We start from the raw sequence: 25,964 nt of genomic DNA, 5'->3' as shown, positions 1-25,964 counted from the left end.
TTGTGGGAGATTAATTTGTGCTTAATTTTCACTGATTTATTGTTTTGAAAGTTTTCCTCGCCAGTTGATCTTTGACCTCCTTGGAGGTTTTTTCTGTTGTAATCTTTCAGTTTGAGGAAACTGGCGAGGGATTTGTTAAGGTTTACAAGCCTCTAATTTTTTCAATAAATGTCAAGAATACTTGGCCTTTCATTCCATCTCATTTGTGTTATTGTCGTCTATCTCCCACAAACAGAGCAAAATGACCAGAAGTGGTTCAGTTTAAGTGCAGGGATATAAAGCATAGATTATAGACAGATAATCAGATTTATATACATGCAATTGTAGTTTAATACCAGTTGGAGAGCGCCCTCTATGGCTGACGCATTCTTGTTTAATTGTGCCTTAGAGGGGGGCAGCAACATTGATCCACCTCTTTTGAACTACACCGTCGAATTGCCGGCTTGCAGTTTGTTTCTTCTACAATTTTTGTCGCCCTCCACCACCCTGTGCACCTCCATTGTAATTATGGCACAGGTGGGTGTGGGCGTTTCTGGGGCCCACACCTTTGTGGGAGATTAATTTGTGCTTAATTTTCACTGATTTATTGTTTTGAAAGTTTTCCTCGCCAGTTGACCTTTGACCTGTGACCTCCTTGGAGGTTTTTCTGTTGTAATCTTTCAGTTTGAGGAAACTGGCGAGGGATTTGTTAAGGTTTACAAGCCTCTAATTTTTTCAATAAATGTCAAGAATACTTGGCCTTTCATTCCATCTCATTTGTGTTATTGTCGTCTATCTCCCACAAACAGAGCAAAATGACCAGAAGTGGTTCAGTTTAAGTGCAGGGATATACATGTTCATTTTTTGCATTATCTCTTACCATTTCCTTTAATGAATTCTTCAATGAATTTTTCCCAGGTAGTCGTTGGCAGTACAGGATCACTGTTGTAAAAATGATAATAAGACGCAACGACGTCTTTGGGGTTTCGTGCCATGTAGATGATCTGGAAGTTATATAAATGATACAAAAACTTTTAAACGGTACATCTCAGTGTATGGATTGTAAGAAAATACAACGAATTCTGTAAAACCGAGAAAGAGTAAAATGATGTCGCCAGTTATATATTCTGTCTTATAAAACACCAATGTCAATGTCAAGCACGTGTTCGTATTTCATGTAGACAAACAATGTATTTTACACTCGTTGCATACGTCATAATGAGTCCATATCGAACGCGAAAGGCGTAGTACAACACAAACGTGGGACCAACTAATACGAAATTAACAGAACAAAAAATACGCATAAAAAATACGCATACAAAATTCCCAAGTTTGACAGAAATATATGTAACTCAAAGGCTTTGAAAGCAAGTCCTAGAACCAGCGAATACAAACAGAATCTAAATTAGTGGAAATGTGTATTACTGGTGAAGTATTACGTACATTTCCGAACAATTCAATTACCTTTGGTTTCTTGGAATGGATCTGGAACGGCAGCATATGGTAAGGCAGACTGGTGCGAATCATCCTGGGAGACTCCATGTTGTTAATTTTCTCAAACATTTGAGGCGCGTTATTTTTATTGTTCTCCATATTTTCCAGTCTTATTAACCTGTCAGCAATTGGGATGTTGGTGACGGAGTCAAGGTCAGCTCCGTTTATGACGCAGGAAACAATCTCTTGGATCCACAAACCGCCTGTTTTAAAATATTATTATAATGTAACATATTCAGTACATTGACCTCCTAACGGTATGAAATATAGCCTCCAAAGTGTTTTTTTTTACAATTTGTAACTTGCTTCTCAAAATAATATTATTACGAGGATACCTCAATCCAAAAAGTTTAGAACAGAATCAGCAAACTTCTTTGTGTGGAGCCCGGTCAAACCCTGGTGGCAGCCATGTTTGTTTTTATTATTAGAGGACGCTTACAAACGTAATCATTCCATATTTGGAATTCGCATTTCCTTATATGGTAGGATGAAAATACCCCCGTAAAATACTACAAAATTACGGCACGCTGTAACTTATGGCGTTACGGTGACAGATGTATAATAGTGTATGATATTCTCACAAAATAATTATGGAAAATGAAGAGAGCAACAAATAATATTTAATTAGACCCGAATCTCCTTAAATATAATAATTCTGTAATATTCGATAATATCGTGATAACTATTGTAAGGAACGAATTAAAGGTTATATCAATTAAATTATATCACCATGCAGGTGATAAGAATATGTGGGGGAATGCAGTTAAAAACCGGACTCCTTGAGCGGGGGTATACAAATGTCAGACACGGAGACAGCAATTTGTCTAAGAAACTAATAAACTAATGGTTTATTCAACAGCGAATGCTGGAACATAGTAACGAGTTACAAACTAAAGAAATACATATCGAGAAGCGTGTGTTTCATTCTTATATACCCTTAAATCGAACGTCATAGGAAACATAGCCCACAAAAACAGAGTGAAAAAAGGCGGGAAAGCTTGAAGGACAAACTTACGATCAGTGATTGGCCATGTCTATGAAAATACTATGTCGTGATTGGCTCTATAAATACCATGGTAACAAGACTAATTAAACACACGTAATTAACAAGAGGATTTACTTTTAGAATCCGGCTGGCTAATATAAAAGGCTGATATATAAACTATTAGTATCACAGCTGGTACTACATGAAACGGGTGTGGAGTCGCTTGTCCTTGAATTTCATATAACTCGGAGTAACTTTCTCCGACATTCTCCGCGCCACAAAAGGTGTTTACTGAAAAACTGAAATTCATTTCAAAATCAAAAAAAAAAAAAAAAATTCGTGTCAATAGACCACAGAGTAAGTATTCAAAATAATCATGGGTTTCTATCTTGAAACCGAAATAATAGTAGTTAAAGTCAATAATAATTGTTAAAAGTCAATGGGGTAGCATTACTCAGTTCCTATATATATTTTGTTCTGCATTCGAACAATATGAAATGTAAAATATATAGTTCAAATGTTATATCAAATTTGAGATACTTAGTCTGGCGGCTACCGCTGCATCCCTCGCTGGACGTTTAATAATTTCCTCATTGTGGGGAGGGACATCTATCGTCGGAGGGGTAGTTTGTTAGACTTCCACCATCTGATCATCTGTTGATTGCGTTGTGTTTTCTTCAAATTCTTTGGATATAACCTCCAAAGGATATAGCTTATGAATGGGACGATTCGTTGGACCCCTGGCTGTAGCAATTTCTGCTGAACGAACAAGTTTATCGTTCTCGTATATAAGTTTGGTAACTGTGCCAAGTTGCCAATTGAGTCTCTTTTCAGTGTCACTGTGAATTATTACAACCTCGCCAACTCGTATAGTGTTGTGTTTACTTCCAGACGTCGTGTGTCTTTCACGGAGTGCCGTCAAATATTCTGTTGACCAGCGTGTCCAGAACTGTACATGGAGGCGAGACAAGTGTTTGTAACGGTCGTTAATTTCCTCGTGTTGAGTGTAGGACGGGTCGTAGATTTCTTCATCAGACACGTTTATATACGGTAGTGCTGTGACTTGTCGTCCGTGTAGTAAATGGTTCGGTGTCAGACCAACATTGTCATCCAAGTTTGACGATACATACGTTAATGGGCGGTCATTTAGTACGGTTTCAATTTCCGTTACAACTGTGGAAAGTTCGTCAAAACTAATTAGAGAGCGACCTAACGTCTTTTTAATTGCGTTTTTGGTCAGTCCGATGAGTCTCTCCCAAAATCCGCCAAACCAGGGAGCTCTCTTGGGTATAAATGTCCACTGTACTCGATGTGTGGCCAAGTATTCGCGTATTTCCGGTGTATCGACGAGAGCACGAATCTCCTCGGCAGCGGACAGGTAGGTCGATGCGTTGTCTGAAAGCATCCGGCTTGGTAGAGACCGTCTCGCGGCGAATCGGCGAAAAGCATGTAGAAATGTACGGGTCGACAAATCGGGCACCAGCTCGAGGTGTATGGCGCGTGTCACCGCACAAGTGAAGAGGCAGACGTAAGCTTTGCCACGTGTCCCATCAGGAGCCTTGGTCAGTAAAAAACCAGTAAAGTCCACGCCGGTGATTGTGAAAGCAGGCAATTTATTCACACGATAGCTTGGCAGTGGAGCTTGTACAGGATTGGCGTATGCTTTCCCTTCAACTCGTCGGCATGTTACACAACCACGAAGAATACTGCGTACAATTTGTCGAATTCGCGGAATCCAGTATTGTTGGCGAATTTGAGTCACAGTGGATTGGACTCCTCCGTGCAAAATCAATGAATGCGCCTTCAAAACGATTAACTTAGTCAGTTCGTGATTAGAAGGTAGTAATGTCGGAAATTTCGTTACAAATTCAATGGGTGCGTTATGGATCCGACTTCCGCATCGAAGGACGTCTTCTTCGTCTATAAATAGACCGAGTTGTTGTACAATAGGTCCTAGTTTGGTGTGTTTTGTTTTCAATTCATGAATTGTATCTCTGAATTCCTGTTGTTGAACGTTTAAAATCCACACGTGTTCGGCTCGTTTTAACTCATCGGCAGTTATTAATCCAGTGTTAATTGTGTCAGCCTTCTTTACGCGGGAAATGAATCGCATTACGTATGCGGTTACACGTAGTAATTTGTCGATTGAGTTGTACCTGGAAATGTCAATAACTGTGTGTAAACCGATTTCTTGAGATTCGATTTTCTTATTATAGTCATTATCCATAACTATTTCTCGTTGGCGGGAAATGTTAGTTTCGGTTTCAGTGAACGCAGAATCACTCAGTAAGTCACGGTTTTCTCTCTCGAGCACTGCATGTAATATTGTGATATCGAACATTTCACAAGTGGGCCACTCATTAGGAGTGTTCAACCATAATGGCCCATTCCACCATATATTGGAGTTGATCAATTCAGCACATGTAATTCCCCGTGTTAGTAAGTCAGCAGGGTTATCCAATGTCGGCACATATTTGTAGATATGTGAGAATTCGTTGATCTCCTTAACACGATTTCGTACGAATATAGGTAACTTCTTATCACTGTTTAACCAATGAAGTACAATTTGGCTGTCAGACCACAAGTAACAATTGTTAATGTTGAATTTGCCTGACAGTGCTGTGATGACAAACTTAGTAAGTCTGGATGCAATTAAAGCGGCCATTAATTCCAATCTTGGAAGTGTGATTTCAGTCATGGGGGCGACGCGGGTCTTCGCCGTCACAAAGGCAGTTTCACGCTGGTTTGTTATGTAAACAATCGCTCCATATCCCACAGAGCTCGCGTCGGCAAAGGCGTGAACATCAACTTTAGATTGTGGATCATTTTCTGTGAAATATTGACGTTTCACAGTAATGTTCCGTGTTTCTCTCATATTCTCTGCTATTTTGATCCATTGTGTGGTAAGTTCGGTGGTAAGTGGCTCATCCCAGGAGAAACCTAATTTCCATAAAAGCTGTATAAAAAGCCTAGCTTTGATGAGCACAGGTGATAAATATCCTATTGGATCATATAGTGACGATGCGTAGCTCACCACATCTCGTTTTGTGACGAGTTCTGTTAATATTGGTTTAACCGCCTTATTGTATGTCAGCACATCTCCGTCGATTTTCCACCGTATTCCTAGAATAGATACATTCTTAGATGGCTCATGTATGTTATCCTTTTCGGCGAGATCCATAACTTGTTGACTGTTTGAGGACCATGCACGTAATTTAAAACCGCCGGAATCCATTAACTTATTGGCTTCCTTGAAGTACGTGACTGCGCTTTCTTCTGTGTCAGTGCCATCAATAACATCATCAACATAAATATTATTACTCATGTTCAGCGCGGTAGGTATATTGTTATTGTTCTCGAGATGTGTCTTAATTACCGAATTAAGAATAAAAGGCGAGCAAACGGCTCCAAATAGTACAGTCTTGAAGCGATATACTTTGAAATCGGAATTCGGGTCATTAACGTCGGTTAACCATAAAAACTTAGTAAATTTCCTGTCGTCTATATCGAGCCTCACGTTTAAGAAGGCCTTTTCAATGTCACTTGTTAAAGCAATCCGGTTGCCACGAAACCTCAATAAAATGGCCGGCAAGTCGTTAATGAGCGATGGTCCAGCTTGAAGACATTCATTCAAACTGGGGTAGTCTGCACCTTGTTTACATGAACAGTCGTAAACAACTCGTATCGGTGTTGTCACGGAATCTTTCTTCACACCATGGTGAGGTATATAATGTCCGATTAGCGGGTCATCTTCATCGACCTCTTCGATGAAATCACGACGTCTTTGGTCTGTTAAAATGTCATCGTATTTCTTAATAACATCCGGCGCGAGTCGGCGGATCATAGCACGTGTCCGCTTAACAGTAATATTCAAGTTAGTGGGTAAAGGTTCGTGGTCTTCCTTCCACGGTAACTTTGCGGTATATTTTCCATTTTCGACTTTTAAATGTGTTTTACAGTAAGACTCGAATGTCAACTGCGTTTCGTCGATTTCTGGATTAGTGATTCCAATGGCTTCTAAATCCCATAGGTTATGGATCGGAGGTTCCGTTTCGGTTGGTGTCGCCTCGGCGTGCATCATGTTGACTTTGAAATCGGGGTTGTTTCTATATTGTCCGATTGGTCCAGAGAGCAAATATCCGAATTTCGATGAGACGGCTATAGGTCCAAGTTGACCACGCACGGTGTGATCCCCTACGTAATTCCAGTATTGGTCGGCTCCAATGAGTAAGTCGATATCCATACGACGTGTGGTTGTCATCGGGTGGGCTAACTTTAAACCCTGCAAGTGTTCAGCATTGCGTACTTTCGCAGATATTTGATCCGCGACTCTGGTTGTGATGACAGGAGCAATCATGGCATTGATAGTAGACATATTACCATCCAATTCGTGGGCGATAATGTCCGTGTATTCTACTTCTCTTTGTTCAGTAGCATTGTCACCAAATGTCGCAAGGTTAATAATTTCCTTCTTAGTAACTGTGACAGAAAGTTCACGAGCGAATTTCGCAGAAATGAACGTAGCATTGGCTCCCTCGTCGAACATTACGACAGCATTAATGGGTTGGTCGTTCCTCACAGAAATAGGAACTATGGCAGTTTTCAATAAAACCGGCCCCGCATTCTTAGGTTTAGTTGCTAAAGTGTCCGGATATTGGTCTTGACAACGGTCATTATTGAAATAGTTCTTATCCGGAAGTGGCGACACTTTGGTAAAATTCACAGTAATAACTTCCGTGGTGGCATCTGCGGTTTGTGATTTCTTTGTTTGACTCGGAGCGGGACTCGAAGTTGACGCGGATTCTTCAAAATGAAGACTCGTGTGGTGTTTTCTTTTGCAAATTCGACAAGTGTATCGAGATTTGCAGTCAGCTACCCTGTGTTTTCCAAAACAGTTAAAACATTGTCTGTTTTTGCGAATAATGTCCAAGCGTTGACGCGTATCGTTGATGACTCGACATTCAGCGGCGTGATGTGCACCTTTGCAGAATGGGCAAACTTTTCGTGTATGTCGTGGCTCTTGTTGTGATTTCGATGTTTGGCCCGTTGAGACGTGAGTGTGAAAAGCGGCTGTGATCTCTGGTGGATTCGGCGCATTCACTATAGATAGTTCTTCCAGTGAACATCCGGCTTGAAGAACGTTTATCTCTCGTAGTAGAGCTTTACGCAAATCGGGTAAATTCCACGCAACATCCCCACGATCCCGAGCTATTTGTTGACGGATGTTTGCAGGCAACTTATCCCTTATCATCGGTACGAGTAGTTCCCCATATGTGGATTCATTCTTACCCAATGATTGAAGGCCTCGAACATTACTCTCAATAGAATCGTAGAAATGTCTCAAACTAATGATATCGTTGCACGGTTGTCGCAACTGCCACAATGCGGTCATATGGGCGTCGATCAATAAATGTTTTTGTCCATATCTAGCGACCAGTAAGTCCACGGCATGTTTATAGTTGGCCTCGGTGAGGGCTAAACCCGATATAGTATGACTTGCCTTGCCAGTTAACAAACTTCGTAGATATGTGAACTTTTGAATATTGTCGAGACTGGTGTCTTCGTGAATGGACGATTTAAACAAGTCAAAGAAACTCACCCATTCTAGCGTGTTACCATCAAATGTTTGTAGTTGTAACTTCGGCAAAGCAATCGTATTCTTAGATCTCCCACGGGGTGTATGATCGATACCGGATGCTCCATTGTTGCTACCGGTGTTGGGACGATGGTTTTCTATGAAAGTAGTGATCCGATGATTTCTTTCGTAGATCTCGGACTGGTAATCGCATGACGCTTCACTCACTGTGTCGTAGTTTGCCTCGTCGGTGAGGTTGAGTATCTTCTCTTCAGTTGCGTTGTGTGCGTGATACTTATCAGAGAGCTGCTTGTTGAGTGCCACGAGTAAGTTGTATGCTGTTGTTTTGTCAGCTTCTTCGGAGTATTTGTCGATGACTTCCTCAGCTCGGGTGAAAAGTTTCGTCATGTGCGCTCGTTGACCACGGCGAGTCAACTTCAGCCTGGTGATGCTTTCTTCAGCTTGTGTGTCTGGCATTTTCTCGGTGATATCCTGGTCTCGGCAACCAGAAATGTGGGGGAATGCAGTTAAAAACCGGACTCCTTGAGCGGGGGTATACAAATGTCAGACACGGAGACAGCAATTTGTCTAAGAAACTAATAAACTAATGGTTTATTCAACAGCGAATGCTGGAACATAGTAACGAGTTACAAACTAAAGAAATACATATCGAGAAGCGTGTGTTTCATTCTTATATACCCTTAAATCGAACGTCATAGGAAACATAGCCCACAAAAACAGAGTGAAAAAAGGCGGGAAAGCTTGAAGGACAAACTTACGATCAGTGATTGGCCATGTCTATGAAAATACTATGTCGTGATTGGCTCTATAAATACCATGGTAACAAGACTAATTAAACACACGTAATTAACAAGAGGATTTACTTTTAGAATCCGGCTGGCTAATATAAAAGGCTGATATATAAACTATTAGTATCACAGCTGGTACTACATGAAACGGGTGTGGAGTCGCTTGTCCTTGAATTTCATATAACTCGGAGTAACTTTCTCCGACAGAATAAAATCTAAAATAAAAATTCTATCGAAAAAAAATATATTAATTAGCCAGCAGTATAAGGCAGGTCAATTTCGTAGTGCGCCAATGAGCCTCTGATTTTAAGTATATGTGTAAATTACACTTACCAGATCTTGGGTAATTTAAGACCCATACGTCATCATCGCGTATCTCCAACATTTTTATCATGTCAAGCGATGCCGTGGTAACAGTCACTGGTAAACATACCCCCTCGTACTCATGACAACCAGTTTTTCGATCCTTAATTGGCGATTCTTTTCCGGCGATTTCGCGTTTTTTAGACTTAGACTTGACATCTTCCTTTTCTTTCTTTTTATCTTCTTCCTTGGCAGATGTGAGACGGCGTCTCTGTAACAAATGACATTGACATTGAATACCACGTGGTACTAAAAACTCACAAGGCGTCGTGTTCGACGTGGAACCAACAGCGACGTATACAATGTGTGTAACAATATATCTTAAATACATTGTTTGTTTACACGAAGTTCCGTCGAACGCGCCGATATTCGAAGACTGTGAAACGTTCATCAATAAACAACACTTTGACAATTTTTATTATGACATGGAGGTAGATTTCTTGATAATTCTAAAACACATTTTTCTAATTTATACTTATCCCATAATATGTATTAACTCCTTGTTACCGCCTAGTGATCACGCCTTGCTGTGGCGTCGATAGAAAAAAAAAATGGGTATGATGTTGTCATTCAGTTGAGAGAGTTGATAAAAAAACGCACGACTACACAACCAATGAAAATCGTCTTGAGTAGGGTCTTGAGGAGCTAAATTTCACTCGTTGATATCATAGATGCGTTTCGTCGCTAGAGGGCGGTTCAATGTTTTCATCTGTTGATTTAATTAATATTAACTGCGTTCTAAATTAGTTGTTCGATTATCAAACCGTGCATTGCACTGCTTGGACGAGAGACTACGATGACCAATTACCATTTTCAATATATATCATATAAACTTATTAAGCGTTTTAAAAATTGACATGGACATTCCATTACGTAATCGCCGATATTCAAAACTATCGCTGACCTTCATAATACCTAGAATATATATTTATAAATTACTATACATAATTTGATTTTAATAATAAACTTGTAAAAAAAATCTTAGATGATGTGGATTCGTAGTAGAAGGTGCAATTTAATATAATTGCAGACAGACAAGAGGATTCAGGAATTTACGGTTCAATCAATGGGTTTTGCTTCCGGTTAGGAATTAGTATATGAGTTATGGTTATGGTTCTCGGGACGTTATATAAAGGTTTCACGTTTAAACGTGTTACTATATTGCACTCCCAGATTGCCGAGACAGCCCTTAATTTATGGTGTGTCAAAACCTTAATAGAATGAAACTCAGGCTGCATGAATCGTTATTCACGATTCAATATTGTGTGTTTATTCGTTCGTTTTCTGGATGGGTCTAATACTTTCTAATACACGGATTATTTAAAGCCACAGTTGAATAGTGTATATGCAGATTAGCATAATATCGGCCTAAACACTATGAAAGTTAACTGCTTAAAAATATTCAAAGTTGCACTGGAACTCAAAAGCTATTTCAATGTAAGTTGTTAAAATGAGCTTCCATATACTTATAAAATCCTAAAAATGATATTGATAGAATTACTGTATTTTATATTTTAGAATTATTGCTTAGAATTATAAAAAATACAAAAAAAAACAAAATACATCGGGCGTAGAGGTGGCAGGTTTTTTGCCAGACTGTACTGACATATTTCATCAAAGAAGTGGAATTATTTTTAAAATGACACAATGCCCGCTTTAGACGTTCGAACAAACAGGGAGATGAATCGATCTCTGAACGTCGGAAGCACCGAAAATGGATAAATGTTTAAGGCATATTTCCCGCAATTTGTGCATACCAATATCATCACTACTTTATATAATTGTTCAAAATATCAATACATGTAAAACTAACATTGTAACTATATGTATAGATTGTAAAATTTTACTCCCAATTACGAAAAAAAAAATGTTTTGTTTTTGTATATTTCAACTATTCAAATTCCATACGGTTCATTATAAATATGTATTTATAAAGAAATATTGTAAGATTAATAGTGATATAATTCTGGTTGAAGCGTCCATTAATAATCAGATATGAAAAATGGGCACCATGGGAAATTACCTTACACCCGGTGTTCAAGGTGAACATGGTTTATTGTTACAGTATTAAGTCAAGGTAGGTATTCAAAGCGCCATATAAAGAAAATGGGGGAGGGTAGCAGATTTAGTGGAAGAGGTACAAAGTGAGTGAACTACAATAATCCGATGAAAAAGAAGTAAACAATAGCAGTTAATAAATATCTCTTCAAGTTGTAATCTGTCTACATGTGATGATTGAGGTGGAATATTGGAATCGATCAATGTAGTCTAGCTTTCGAAATAAACGGAGTCACGGTTGTAATAGGTGCATGCATACTGGAAAACACAGCCAGTTTCGTCATCTGTACTGGACTAAACAATATATATAGCAGCATCGGTTGCAATCTCATCGTGGTCGATATTTGTTAATCGTAGTCCTAAGTAACTACTCAAATTAATGCAAAGACTATAACAATCATTTTTTTCATAACATATAACCAGATCTAGTCATACAATGTGTTTTCACCTGCCGTGTATGTTATATTGCGCTACTTGGGTATCACTTTGAGATGAATTTCTTACATAATGTATAGCTCTAAATACCGGGGAATATCTAGCTGATTTTAGGTATAGTATCACCGTAATGCATCACATTCTTACCGCTGTGAGCGATATAACCACCGTTCATGTGGATAGAATTAGATTGCGAGAAATAACGTATTTCAATCATTATGTGGGTCATATCGCATAGAACCCAACTATATAACTTGAAACTGTATCACTGTTTGGGTAATATGCGTGGAAACTGATTATTTCATTGAGATATCGCCGTTCTTGGAACCACAGAACAGTATATCGCAAAATCTTCTATCGTAATGCCAGCCAGGTGATCTATGGATCCTCGTGTGACTTGGTTATACATGTTTATATCTAAAGTTGTTATATTGGTCAACGGTATGTATCATTTCAGTACCATATATAGTAATCCCCGTTCACAAGCTGCGTTTTTCTATCGATATTTCGCATCGTTAGTTTTATACTGTGAAGTGATTTGCAGCGTATCAACTGAGAACTAATAATATGCTGGTAAAAGTGAGGTTATGATAAACGCAGACACACAGACCATAGTAAGTTGAGGAAAGTTACAATATATATCTGATTATTATTTGGAAGTGATACCAAAATGCCACTCACATATAGTTCAACGGTCAAATGGATGAAATCTCTGCTTATTTTGGCTGCCATGTATTGACGAGAAGTAGTTGTCACAATCGACGGCTTTTAGAAAGAAACCACGCTCCCCAACAAATTGTATTTCGGTATATAAATTTACACTACTGCTGTCTGGAAAAATAAAAACAATCATCTAAATACAAGCGTTTAATTGTTTTATTTTCTCAAATTTGTTCGGTTAAATGTTATGCTCATTGTATTGTCTTTTTTTGTTTGAAGGACACCCCCTTATTTGACACTTCCCTCTCTCAAATTGGACACGTATGTTAAGGAACACTCCCTAATATGGACATATGTTTTAACGGCCACTCACTATAACATTGGCACGTGTCTTAATGGGCACTTTTAAAATAGACACATGTTTTAACGGACAGTCCTTGAAACGGAAGCATGTCTTAAAGAACACTCTCTGAAATGGACTCATGTCTTTTAAAACGCTGGTACGAATTTTGAACTTTTCATATTCCAACAAAAAACAAATATTGGTTATGTGCTGTATTCGATCTTGGATAATCGGAAAAGCAAAGGAAATATGAAATATCGTTATTTGAAATGATTCACTCACCCAGAGCAACAAATTTGTTATTTTTTTTTTTTGTTTTTTGTTTTTTTGTAATTGTATGTATAGTATGTTACGAAAGTTTTCTTTCACTATATTATGATAGCGAAAGACTGAACAATTTAAGGGGAAAAAATGATAATCTTTTTTGCAATACGAAATTTTTGGTTTTCTTCAAAAATAATCAAATGTATTTTGCAATTTAATCAGACCCCCGTCCCTCAAGCTAAAGCTGTATACGCTAACACACTAATAAATAAGAAATAAACTGGAATATTAAATGCCGGAAAATGTCTATAAAAAGAGTTTTGGTGAACGAACTTCTGTTATTTCAGACCAAAACTTGTCTAGACATCATCTTGGTTAATCTCAGAATACATAGCGCCCCCTAATGCCGCATATTAAAACATTTTTGTTATTTCAAAACAAAAACGAAATTCTAGCAGAGTGTATTTAAAATCAAAGTGAAATCAATTGATACTGTGGGAAAGAGTCCTGCTACGTGATGCAATTATAGGATATCAGTGGATAACTAAAACAAAAAGTACACATCAGTTGATAACATGACGAGTGACAACAATAGTATGGTGTCCGTCCCTTCCTTTCCTTCCAAGATTTAATCAAAGTAGGTGGGTAATTTCAAAAGTACGAACTCATAAATGAGGTTGAGTATAACGTGTTCATCAAACTTATTATCAGTATCAAACTGTGATTTTGCGGGACATGTATTGATCGCTATGATACAAGGAGTGGTGCTCGTTTAGACGACTTGTTGACTCTGATCTCCAATCTCCAAGCCTATACCGATTACTGCCGTTGGTGGCGTCCTCCAGGAATCACTAATTTGGCGCACTCAGTCGATGGCGGGCGATTGATGCAGAAATTCTATGAATATTCAATATTTTAACTAAACCATATATACAGAGCCGTGACATCACGTATGTATATTATTACCGATAGGAGTCATATGTTGTATATGGAGTAGGTAGGTGACTATGTGGAATATGATTCTAGTCAAAAAAATAAAGCGGAAGGGTCGTCACCTGCGCACGCGCGGGAATTGATTCCCAAGCGACGATAACACACGCTAAAAACGCAAAGGCTCATGGATAGACGCTTGTTTGTAACATTGACACGCTATGGCCATCTGACACATGCGCAAGTGACGAATCCCCCGCTTTAAATATCAAGTGGCCGTGCAGTCGAGAAGAATGTCTGATAACGAGATTATCATTACGTGCAAGTGGTAGGCATGTTACTAGTATGTGTGAATGGTCAGAGAACATACTTACCAAACTTGTCCAACGTTTCATAATTTATGTTGAATGTTAATATATGTTAAGCCTAAGCTAGTTAATTCTTCTCGCCTGTAAACAACAAAAATAGACAGAAAATATATTTACAATTTACCAATCATGTAAATTTAATGCAAAACAAAGTTTAACATTGTGTTTATAATTGTGAAGGCAACAAAACCTACAGTTGCCAAGGACGTGAAAAATAAATTAAAAATAATGCAGTCAACACAAGACTAGATGCCGTCTATTATCGTGAGAAAAATCTAGGAATAATAGATTAGTGAATCTGTCTTGAGCACTGGGAGGGCATTCTGAACGACTGGATTCATTACGCAAAATGACGACATAATAGGGACAACATCAATTCATCGATGAAGGATAACGAACTTAATTCCTTATTTTTCCCGACAAGAATGGTGCAAACCTATGTTTTTTTATCATAATAAACATATTTCATAAGTGGTTTATCATTTAATCAGTCAAAATAAAATCAAAAATATGTTGGAACTTTATAATTTTACAGCTTATATCTTTAAAAAGAGTTTATCGTTAACAGGGACTCATTAAAAATAAAATCGACAATGATAGAAAGAAACAGTTCAGAGCCAAACACACCGCCTCCAAAATAAAGGATTTGAGTTTTTGATGTGACATCGATCATTTGGCGTTGTCCCTTTTAAATATTGGTCAAAGTCTGGAGTCAAAATAAACCCATTTAACTTTATTGGCACATACACGAGTAGCTGAATTGAAATTATGCAGTTATGTGGGGTTATCAGCGAAGTGTGTTGGTGAATTTATTTTTAAAGGTAACAACATTCCCCGAGAATTGTGACGGAGTGTAAAAAACAACATCTGGAAGTCGTATTCACGGTTTCTAGTATGTGTATACCGTGTGGAGCGTGTACACCGGGCATGTATATTTCTCAACATCTTGAATTTTCAAGGTGAATGTTCCGGCAAAGCACTCCACTATCATGTTGTGGAGGGGGGAATGTCCGAGCGGAACAACACCGTGCAGGCGGACGATGATTTCTCAACATATAACTGATTATACAAACAAGCGACACAGGGCACATTACACATTATTATGATATTATGTAATTCCTGCGAACCATGGTATAGTTTTCCTCTGAACCAAGAGGGCGTGGTAAACCACGATCATTCTCATTCCCAGAGTTCCTTGTGTGAAGAATACCGAAAGCATATATATTCGTAGAAACAGATCTCTCCATGGGAGATTGAACGGCGACGTGGCAATGCCTGAGATTCGCGGCCGGTCTGCGCGCCCAGCCGCTTATGTGACGTCATGTTGGAATAACTACTACGGAACGCGATGCAAGTCATGTGACTTTTTGGAACACGTTACTACAGTGCAATAATAAACATTCTTTTTTGCATCTTTACTGTTTGCCAAAGAAACGCCGCTTCGTCTCGAGTCCGAGCCATTTCTCTCGTTAATCACGATTACGAACTTTATCACAAAAGAGGTATGCAGTCTACTAGTATGAAAGGTGTCATTACACCGGTTGAACAGTTGGACGTATGTAATACGGACTATCGTGGTCACACTGACGCCGATGTAGGGGCCAAAAAGCGAAGAAGTTTACCTGACGATGTCACCGCCGAACTGCCAGAGGAGAGATTAAACGGAAACGTTATTGTCGGAAAACAGCTCTGTCGCAGAGACAACGACCTATTTCATCATGAATCTCTCCCTACCAGTGGCGTTGCTGCAGCGGATCAGGTACCACAAGATGAAACTCTTGCCGCTTTTCACGTTACAAAGCAAGAACAATGGACCGATTTTTACCGAGAGGAAGCTAATGTCGCCGCGTTACTGTGTGAACAGAATGACAGTGCCTCGTCGCAATACATAAACACTGCACATATGCAAAGTGAAATAAACATCAAACATGTGGGTCGTCAGAGTTTCCGCTCAAACAACCGTGACAACAGATCTACGTTGTATGGACAGTTAAAATCCCTAAAAAGGAGGATATGTAAACGCGTTGTTCAAGTTATAAAAACCATACACTCTTCAAGCCGGTCTCACAGAATTAACAAACAGAAACAGTCTTTCTAATAATTACAGCTGATTTATATTTTTAATTTAACTGAATAAAACATATTTTTGTATTGCTAAACTATATATTCGTCTCTTGTTTCATGTTTCTTGTCTAATAGCGAAAATCGGACTTTCATCACTGATAAAATGTCAACACTGACAACATATGTGGACGTTTAAGAACGGGTTTGGTTAACGCACGTTTGTGAACCTCGACCACATGTATTTTCCCGATTTTACAATACAACAAGGCAGTCAAAGTAAGGTGCAATGCTATGGGGAATTGCAAAGTTATATTCATAGAAACGAGTTTGGGTACTAATGTGCACGCCCTCAGTCGACAGCCACCGCAGAGGTCAAACATCTAATAACCGATGATCTCATAGCATTCACCGTGTATCGTTGAATTGTTAAGACAAATGTTTATGAGTTAAATTTACGTCTTAGTTCGTTAGGTTTTCTTTCTGACTAAATTCGTAGCACTCTTTCTATATTTCTGCAAGAAGTCACAGTGATTATATGGTTTCACCCCTGTAATTACAAATTTATTCTTCGATTCCGACACTAGACTTCTTTTTTAATTATTTTCTGTTCTGAAATTGACATTCATTTTTGCAGCAACGTTGAACTTGAGAAGGTTCTTGAACATTATATGTCGTCGTCTTAATGTTTTAAATGAAACAAAAAGATTTCTGACGCACAAGAGCCCGAATTTTCATTGAAAATGATCAACATTTTTGAAATTACTTCGACTGTACTAATGTGGCGAAAAGGTGTTCAGACTTTAATTTTGTTCTTATGTCGAAACGTCTGCATTTATTTTTTGCAACGTTGGTTTGGTAGAATGTCATGACGTAGTTACTGGATTATAAATCCCGAGCACCGCGATAATATTAACTAATTAGTTTCGCTCCATGCTCTGAACCAATATTAGTTACTTATTAATTACTGCAACATACTAGTATTATATTTAAAACCTGCACAACAAAGCTAACAACGTTCACAACCAGCATAATTCAACGCGAGGTCCATGACACCATCTCGCAACACTAAATGTGTCTTTTATTCTTGACTTCTGACCTCAGTGGAGCAGCATCTGAAAGTTCCACTCGTTTGATTGTATCTGCATACGCAACTAAAAATAAACGATCATAACACATGCATCGAACATCCATCATTGAACAACCCATTCTATACATTATATTGTACACTACATATAACAAATACTTCGGATAACTTAACGTATTTTCGCGTATTATCTTTCCGTATTTTAAATATTATGAAATTCGTGTTTTGGTAGCATACATCAGTATTTTGTTTTATTCCTCATAACCGCAATTTAAAAAAAAATAATGCTATCAAATAAGAAACATCTGTAACCACATCTGAACTATACAAGATAGTATGTACTACATGTATTCACCTGATGTTTCATGCATACACGTAACAAGGGACCGGACAGATGCAGGATTCTCCTCGGGCACCGTTTTTATGTCTTGTCGCATTGCATACGAGATATATTGTTTATGGGTAACGAAGGTTTTCGTGAGTGCTCTCTGATCGAGTGCGTCCCATCGAATCAGTCCCTGTCAACATATTTACTATGGTGCATCATTCTATACACTATAGCTCTAAATCTGGCCCCATATATCTATCTGTGAAACGTTCTCAGTATTTATTGTGTTTTGTATGTTTTTAAAATGTTTACATTTAAAAATGCGTACGAACGTGTTTCATTTCAATATTTCATTGAATGAATACGCTATGTTTTCTGCCAACACAGTGCTTTAACTTCATGATAAGTGATAAAGTTACATCAAACACAATTAATTACATATGCTTTAAAATACTCAACGTTGTTCCTTAAACGGCGACAGTCGTCGTGCCGCGTTCTGTTCGATATGGGACTCACAGCGACGTATTCAACGCGTGTAAAATATATTGTTTATTTACATGAAATTCGAACACGCGCTGCGCGACGACCACCGCGCTTTAACAATATGTTGAAACTTGTGGCCATTTTACCAGTATAAATATATTATATATCATATAACATGTAGACTGGTCTAGCCCGTGGCAATTTTATATTTGTTTTCCTTTAAATCTTGGTCCGATGCGAAATTTCTCGTCAACGCATGCGAGAGAAATATCGTATAAAACAGTAAAATTGTTATGTAACATGATCAAATATGAAGCATTAGTACTGAATTGTTGGTAAGAAAAATACTCTGAAATTGTCAGTACTTTTAGAATGGAGTCATCAAGACATCGTATCAGCATCGTATAGTACGCGAGTGAGTGTTCTGTGTTCTAGCGCATGGCAAAACGGTCATGGAAACTCGATGTTTATAATATTAGTACCCCACCCCCCTCCATCGTGCATCTGCGCTAGTCCTCGTGGAAAAAATAGTTGTCTTTTTCAACGGTGGAAACTTGACAAATAATAACAGATGGGTCAGTATCTATCCTTGCAACAACTGGTACCGATTCACAGTTTATGTAATCATTTTTTTTTAAAAAACGTGTGTCATGAATTTGTTTACGCGTATCTGTTGACCGACTTAATTAGCTGATTATTAGCGAATTGCTGTGTTATGTCTGTCATCGTTTAGGTCTATTTGAAGTTTTGGACGGAACTTGGCTCAGTGATTTGGAACTAATTACGAGATAACCGTCGCTATTCTGACTACTCATTCTGACAGTTGGTATACGTGGTTATTAATGTAGCGAACGATTAATCAAAAGATATGACGTATTCAGTACTTAGTGTGATTGGCCTTATGATTGAAGGTTACGCCCTAGAGTCTTTTTACTGTTTTGTAATTGGTTAGAGTTTTGAAAATGAATAAAGAGAGTTTGAGTTGGTCTTTGGGAGCACAGCACGATAGACGCAGTAGAGAGTCCAGTCCTGGAGAGCCTTGGGGCGAGTGTTGACGCAGTCTAAAAGAGTCTTGGGTCAGCCTTGCGATAGTCTTGGGGATTTTTCCCCAGGGCGCCGTGTCTTATAGAGTGCTCGAAAGACCGACTAAGACGAGAGCTGAAACGTATTTCGTTGTGTGTGTCTTATTTGACTGTAAAGTAGAAGTGACTTTCCCGATTCCATACCTCAAGGGGACGCGATAGAGAGACGAGACGAGATTCCCCCCTGGCAAGTGTGGAGAACCCCGAGGAGAGAATTTACCCCTGATACTGTATCATTCTGCGAATAAACATATTCAATATGCAGCCTAATGAACGTCATAATATGACGTAATATGCAATATGAAATGAACATTGAATATTGTATGTACATTGTATTGATGAATATTTGCACGTGAAGAGAATGTTCAAAAAGGCAATGCAGATATTCAACTTGAGTATGTTTATTTTTGTTCTGAAAAATCAAAAAAAATTTCCTTAATTCAATTATTGGCAGAAAACATTGGCAGAAAACATTAGCAGCAGTATTTTTACGATGTAATAAGTACCTATATGTACAGGTAATTCGACATATTATTATGGCAAAGGCATTATTTTAATTTTAAATTACAATAAATCGTACCCTTATGATTTTTATCAAGATGCGATATCAAGCACACTTATTTAAACGCTGTAGTCGTCGCATCGTGCCGTGTTCGCCGGTATGGGCCCCATGCGACTCTACAACGCTCGTAAAGTACATTGTTTGTTTGTTTGTTTGTTTGTTTGTTTACATGAAACGCGTACTGCACGGCATATTGTCTCTATAAAAATATTATCAACAATATAAAATATTCGTAATTATCATGACAGCAAGGGTGGTATCGAATATATTTCAATTACCGCGGTATTCCACGACAAGCGACATGTTTTTATTTCATTGTTATCTTTCGATCCGGCTCCACACACAGATATGCTCTCAAACTACTAGTAACTATAAGTGAACAGGTGCATGCTGCGTTTTCGCATAGAAGGCGAGTTATAATTTTAACATGAATAAAAGTGTCGTTAAACAATTGAATATAAACGAGATAGCTATAAACAGCCCTGGGAATATTCAGATGCCCGTATTATTCCAAACTGTGATGACGTTCGTCCGTCCGTACTCAATGTATTACTAGTTGTCATATCGGCTTGTGATCCGCATAATGACAAGCTCTATAATTGTGTTTGATCATAATTAATCTGAAGAGATGTGTTTTGGTCTTAGTGGCGGATAGTACCGTTCAAGCAAATATTTCTCATGGCTCGGCGTTGATGTTCCCTATTAGTATCACATTGGTATAGTTCCACATGCACGTGAACGTCTGTTTGTAGCTACAGTCAGAATGATAACCACAAGCATGTGACAGATATAAATTAGTAAAATAAATATTATACTGGTTTGAATAGTGTGAAAATGCTTCGACCATTACTGCTTTTGACACGAGAGTTTGTGTTACAGAAAATATATTATATACCAAAATACTATATTTTATACTAAGATGATTGTATGTGTTTTCGTTTATACTACAACTCCGGTGAGACACACCTTGATTCAGCGTTTTGTTTCAATATACCTGACAGGAGATATGTACAAAAGAAGCGGGAAAACTAAAACGCAGACGACATCGCTGAATGACATACAACGTAAATTGTTCTTGTTGATTTACGATTACAACCAGCGGGGTCGCTTTCCTGACAAACAAACGATACCGCAGAAAATGAAAATGTTATATGTCACGATTTTCGACCAAATCTTGACCAAAGTGAAAATATGTTACTTTCTGTACAAATAAAAATCATTTTTTTCTGTACGGACAGTGTAATTCGGGTCATAACATTGTCATTCGGGCTGTATTCCACATAATTTCAATTTTTAAGAAATATTGAAACTAACTTCAATCGCCAAAGTTTAAAATGACTCACCGAGAGAAGAACTTTTACGAAATGTGGAGCTTAGCTGCCGGCGATAGATTGAGAGTTCGGCGACTATTTCCCTCTTGAACCTCAGGCAAAGATTGGGTTGGTTGTCTGAGCTTGAACGAAATGGCAGAATGCTGAATATCACGTGACAATATTTAAATTGGACGTGACACATAAACACTTGTGGCGTGAAGACGTGAGATAAACTATGAAAACATCACGTGCACACAGCTTGGTGATTACCCAACTTAATCAAATATACGCGTGAGAGTAATTATGGTTTGGTTGTCAAATACTAAGTAAACAACTGACGCGTGTTACATTCTGGAAAATTAGCGTATGAATATTCATGAGAAGTACAATAGTTTTGATTAACATCAGTCATCACAATAATTTGCATTCATTTATAAATAGAAAAGTTTTATTCGTGTCACAACATGGCGGCCGCGTTGAATTGCTGGTAGCCGCGAATGACTTCGTTTCACACGCAAACTGTACATACCTCACCCGAGTACTTATCGAACTTGTACTATCCATAGATTCAACCAGTCAGGCTTGTGGTACATTGTATGACAACATAATATATGAAATTAAAAGATTATTCGCAGTCTGCTGTGCAGTCTGCTAATTCAGTTTGTGAACGGTAATGAACTGAAAAAGTTACTGGCTGTATATGGTCCTAAAATAGAGTTCTTCTTGTAATTCCGACATTGGAACGAGGCTGACATAATAGTTGTCACACCGCGTCCTGTTCAGTATGGGACCCGTAGTGACGTTTGTAACGCGTGTTGTTTGTTTACGCAAAATTCACGCGCTGCGCGACGACTGCGGCGCTTTAATTGGTGGGTACGAGTTTTTGAAAGCGTTGTATTATTATCATATTTGTGTAATTACTTTTTGTAATCGATTTTTTTCAAATAAGTCAAATCTATTTAGAGTTTTGTTTTGTATCTTTTAAACCATGTATTGGATAAAGTCAAATTACGATATACACGTCCTACACAAATGATAGTGTATATTCACGGTTTAACGTTTTGGGAATAAAGCCTAATAATGTTGTACGGAATCTCGGCCAAGTCTACTGAATCATTGTTTTCCGCCGTGTTCCATGCCATGCCAAGTTCCGCAAATGATGTAACTATCACGGGGAAATTCTTCTCTCTGGGGTTCTCCACACGTGTCAGGGGCCCGGGAAAATCTCGTCTCGGCTCTATGTCACGTCCCCTTGAGGTGCGGGATCGGGAAAGTCACTTAAGCTTTACAGTCAAATAAGACACACACAGCGAAATACGTTTCAGCTCTCGTCTTAGTCGATCTGTCGAGCACTCTATAAGACACAGCGCCCTGGGGAAAAATCCCCAAGACTATCGCAAGGCTGACCCAAGACTCTCCAGGACTGGACTTGTCCTGGTCTACTCGCCAAGACCAACTAAAACTCTCTTTATTCATTTTCTAATCTCTAACCAATTACAAAACAGTAAAAAGACTCTAGGGCGTAACCTTCAATCATAAAGCCAATCACAATAAGTACTGAATACGTCATATCTTTTGATTAATCGTTCACTACATTAATAACTACGGATACCAACTGTCAGAAATAGTAGTCCGAATAGCGACGGTTATCTCGTAATTAGTTCCAAATCATTGAGCCAAGTTCCGTCCAAAACTTCAAATAGGCCTAAACGATGACAGACATAACACAGCAATTCACTAATAATCAGCTAATTAAGTCGGTCAACAGATACGCGAAAACAAATTCATGACATAACATTTATATTGATCGTGTCCTAAAGATCATAATTATATCATAACACTCCAGCATCCGGGCTACATCCGGGCTACATGTAAAATTGTCACCTAATTATACACGTTACAAGTCCTACTGCAATACTCGCGTTACATTTTTACTTCTTTATATATGGCACAAATCCCACTGTAGTACTCACTGGCAAGACGTAAAGGTGTCACCTTATTATACATGTTACCAGTCCGTACAATGCTTCATGTACAGTAAGCAAATAACACCGAATAAACGGCGAGCGCCGGTTCGAGTCACGCACGCAGTACGTATTTACTATAATTAGACATAGTCTTTACCTTGCCGTTTATTCGGTGTTATTTGCTTACTTTACTTCCTATGTCGACAGCAACTATGAGTTTAAAATTATTTCTCAGTACTTATTCACTGCTTCATGTACAGTTGCGTAATAATTCTGGCACACGGAGACACACAATTTAAACGGGGCCCATTTTGTAATGACGACAAAGTTGCACTCTGAGACAAGTCAACTAGCTTTATTGGGCTATTTTGACCTGGTGATGTATTTGATTGTCAGAATTTGCGCGAATTATGCTAAATATTTACCATACCTCAAATTAATAGCACGTTCGAATTGTCTTACAATTCGTACAGCTTCATCTCTATTACGATTTTAAATTACGGTAAACTCTTTAAGGCTACTTTTAAAACAAATGTTGGTTTTTCTTGACATTTACACTATAGTTTGACTTCAAGCTTATAACATCCTAATATATACAAATCCGTGAACATGGTGATTATTTGGTCATTTATCAATGGTTTCTATGGTAAAATGTTTGTGAAATAATGCTTTAAAATGGCTTATTATAAAAATGTTTATATAGCGCCTATTTATTTGTTTTTGCATCTATATGGGCTGTATCTGTTTTCAAACAAATATATCCCGAAAATTTGATGACATGTGTCATAATCAATAACTATGTTACACTTTTAAAACAGAAATCTTGTTTGCCCATATCCATTAAGTATAATGCCCGCGATCAACTAGTACCTTAAGGTAGCGAAAAGGGTTTGGTGACGTTTTTGATTAAATAAATCATTCTCTGTCTCTTGTCTCATTTAGAACCGTAATTTAGCGTATACATTTCAAAAGCCAAAGTATAGAGGGACAAGTTCGCACAAACTGGAGAGTCAATGTTTACGTAATTACCACGTGACCACACAAATGTCAAACCTTGTAAAAATGACTAAGCCCGCGATTGCGAGAACACAATGCGGAATTTCCGGGTGAAATTTGCGCAAGACATTGTCTGTAATCAGAACATCGAATCCGAGCTAATCTTCACATTATCCTGCAATTTGTGCATATTCAAGTTTATACCATCAACAATTCTGTATAATAGACCCTACACCGCAATATAGCTGCCAATTTGGGAACAGGTTGGATGTGGTCGTGCTGACATTTATTTGTGACCAACAAACCGCACGTAATGGGTTCACTCTATATAGATACAGTACATCGGATCTCGGGCTCCTGACATAACTTTATTAAGTATTGATGAGAATTATAGTGCACAATCGTCGTTAATTACATATACGTCATAGCATAGATGTCACATGCCACGGTTTAATGAATGACGTAACACACACGGTTTTGCCAAAAAAATTACTTATATATTCATATTTTTTTGAATTACATGATTTGCTCACATAATGATCGTGTAGCCTGTGTGTGAGATAGAAAAAGGAAAACAAACACGGAAAAATGGAACAAATAATACTAGTAGTATATTTCTTTTCAGAAATAGGTAATTTTTATTTTCTGAGTTTGGTTTTGCGGTATGTCCAAACAAACAGGTGATACCGTGGAGAATAAATTGCTGAAACCGAAGATCGTCTTTATATTTGGTCGGTGAGGGCGGGCCAGAGTAACTTACCCTGTAGTCTGTTTCATTGTATTTATGCTGCCTCTATCCCAAGAACACCATAGCCCTTCAATACAGGCAAAATTGTTACCTTTTTCAATAAATGTATATCACAGATTATATCTTTGTCATGTTTTGTATAGTACAAGCAGTTTTCAACATGAAATTATTATTTTTTAGCTTGAAGAACATTGTCACGACTGGAGACACTGTCGGCACATCCCCGTCAGTGTCGTTCTGTGGTGCTCTCAAAAGCCAAAATGTACAAGCCATTGGTTTTTTGAAATCCCGACCTGACGTAACATGAACTTCTGAGTTTCTGAACAAGGAAAGTGTTTATGCTTCATATCAAATGTAAAACATAATATCTGGTAAACTAGTTCCACATTTTCACTCACAAAACACTAACGAGCATTTATGTCGACAATGATGTAGGTAATATATATGTATCTGATTACTATTCTGTTCTGAGTTGACAGTTCTTCATGTGGCCAATGAGGACTACAGTAGGACTGGTACCCTGTATGGGGTAACAATTTTACAAGAGGCCATTAAGTACTACAGAAGAACTTTTACCATGTTTAATGAAGTGACAATATCAAATGTGGCCAATGTGTAGTGCATTAGGACTGGTACCATGTATGTGGTAACAATTTTACCTGAGGCCATTAAGTACTACAGTAGAACTTTTACCATGTTTAATGAAGTGGCAATACCAAATGTGACCAATGTGTAGTGCAGTAGGACTGGTACCATGTATGGGGTAACAATTTTACATGAGGCCATTAAGTACTACAGTAGAACTTTTACCATGTTTAATGAAGTGACAATATCAAATGTGGCCAATGTGTAGTGCAGTAGGACTGGTACCATGTATGGGGTAACAATTTTACATGAGGCCATTAAGTACTACAGTAGAACTTTTACCATGTTTAATGAAGTGACAATATCAAATGTGGCCAATGTGTAGTGCAGTAGGACTGGTACCATGTATGGGGTAACAATTTTACATGAGGCCATTAAGTACTACAGTAGAACTTTTACCATGTTTAATGAAGTGACAATATCAAATGT

The 25,964-nt window shown here is 38.2% G+C and overlaps 1 protein-coding gene across 2 annotated transcripts in view; it reads right to left on the bottom strand.

The window, feature by feature from the left end:
- The window catches only part of LOC100377169 (sulfotransferase 1A1-like), a 31,361-nt gene extending 9,827 nt beyond the window's left edge, over positions 1-21,534 (bottom strand). The window contains exons 1-5 of one of the 2 annotated variants that reach the window (XM_006815003.3): positions 21,210-21,534; positions 14,270-14,344; positions 9,176-9,416; positions 1,444-1,676; positions 860-983 (exon numbers count right to left, since the gene is read on the bottom strand). In XM_006815003.3, the coding sequence (XP_006815066.1) occupies positions 860-983; positions 1,444-1,676; positions 9,176-9,416; positions 14,270-14,290 (619 nt within the window). In that variant the 5' untranslated portion in view covers positions 14,291-14,344; positions 21,210-21,534. Of the gene's footprint in view, positions 1-859; positions 984-1,443; positions 1,677-9,175; positions 9,417-12,379; positions 12,530-14,269; positions 14,345-21,209 lie in introns of those variants that run through there. The other variant, XM_085492782.1, reaches the window with a different exon arrangement.
- Between the last annotated feature and the right edge of the window lie 4,430 nt (positions 21,535-25,964).

Source organism: Saccoglossus kowalevskii, chromosome 18 (assembly GCF_978046115.1).
Source record: "Saccoglossus kowalevskii chromosome 18, keSacKowa6.1, whole genome shotgun sequence".
Classification (NCBI taxonomy): Eukaryota; Metazoa; Hemichordata; class Enteropneusta; family Harrimaniidae; genus Saccoglossus; species Saccoglossus kowalevskii.
This window is presented reverse-complemented; position numbering and strand designations above follow the sequence as displayed.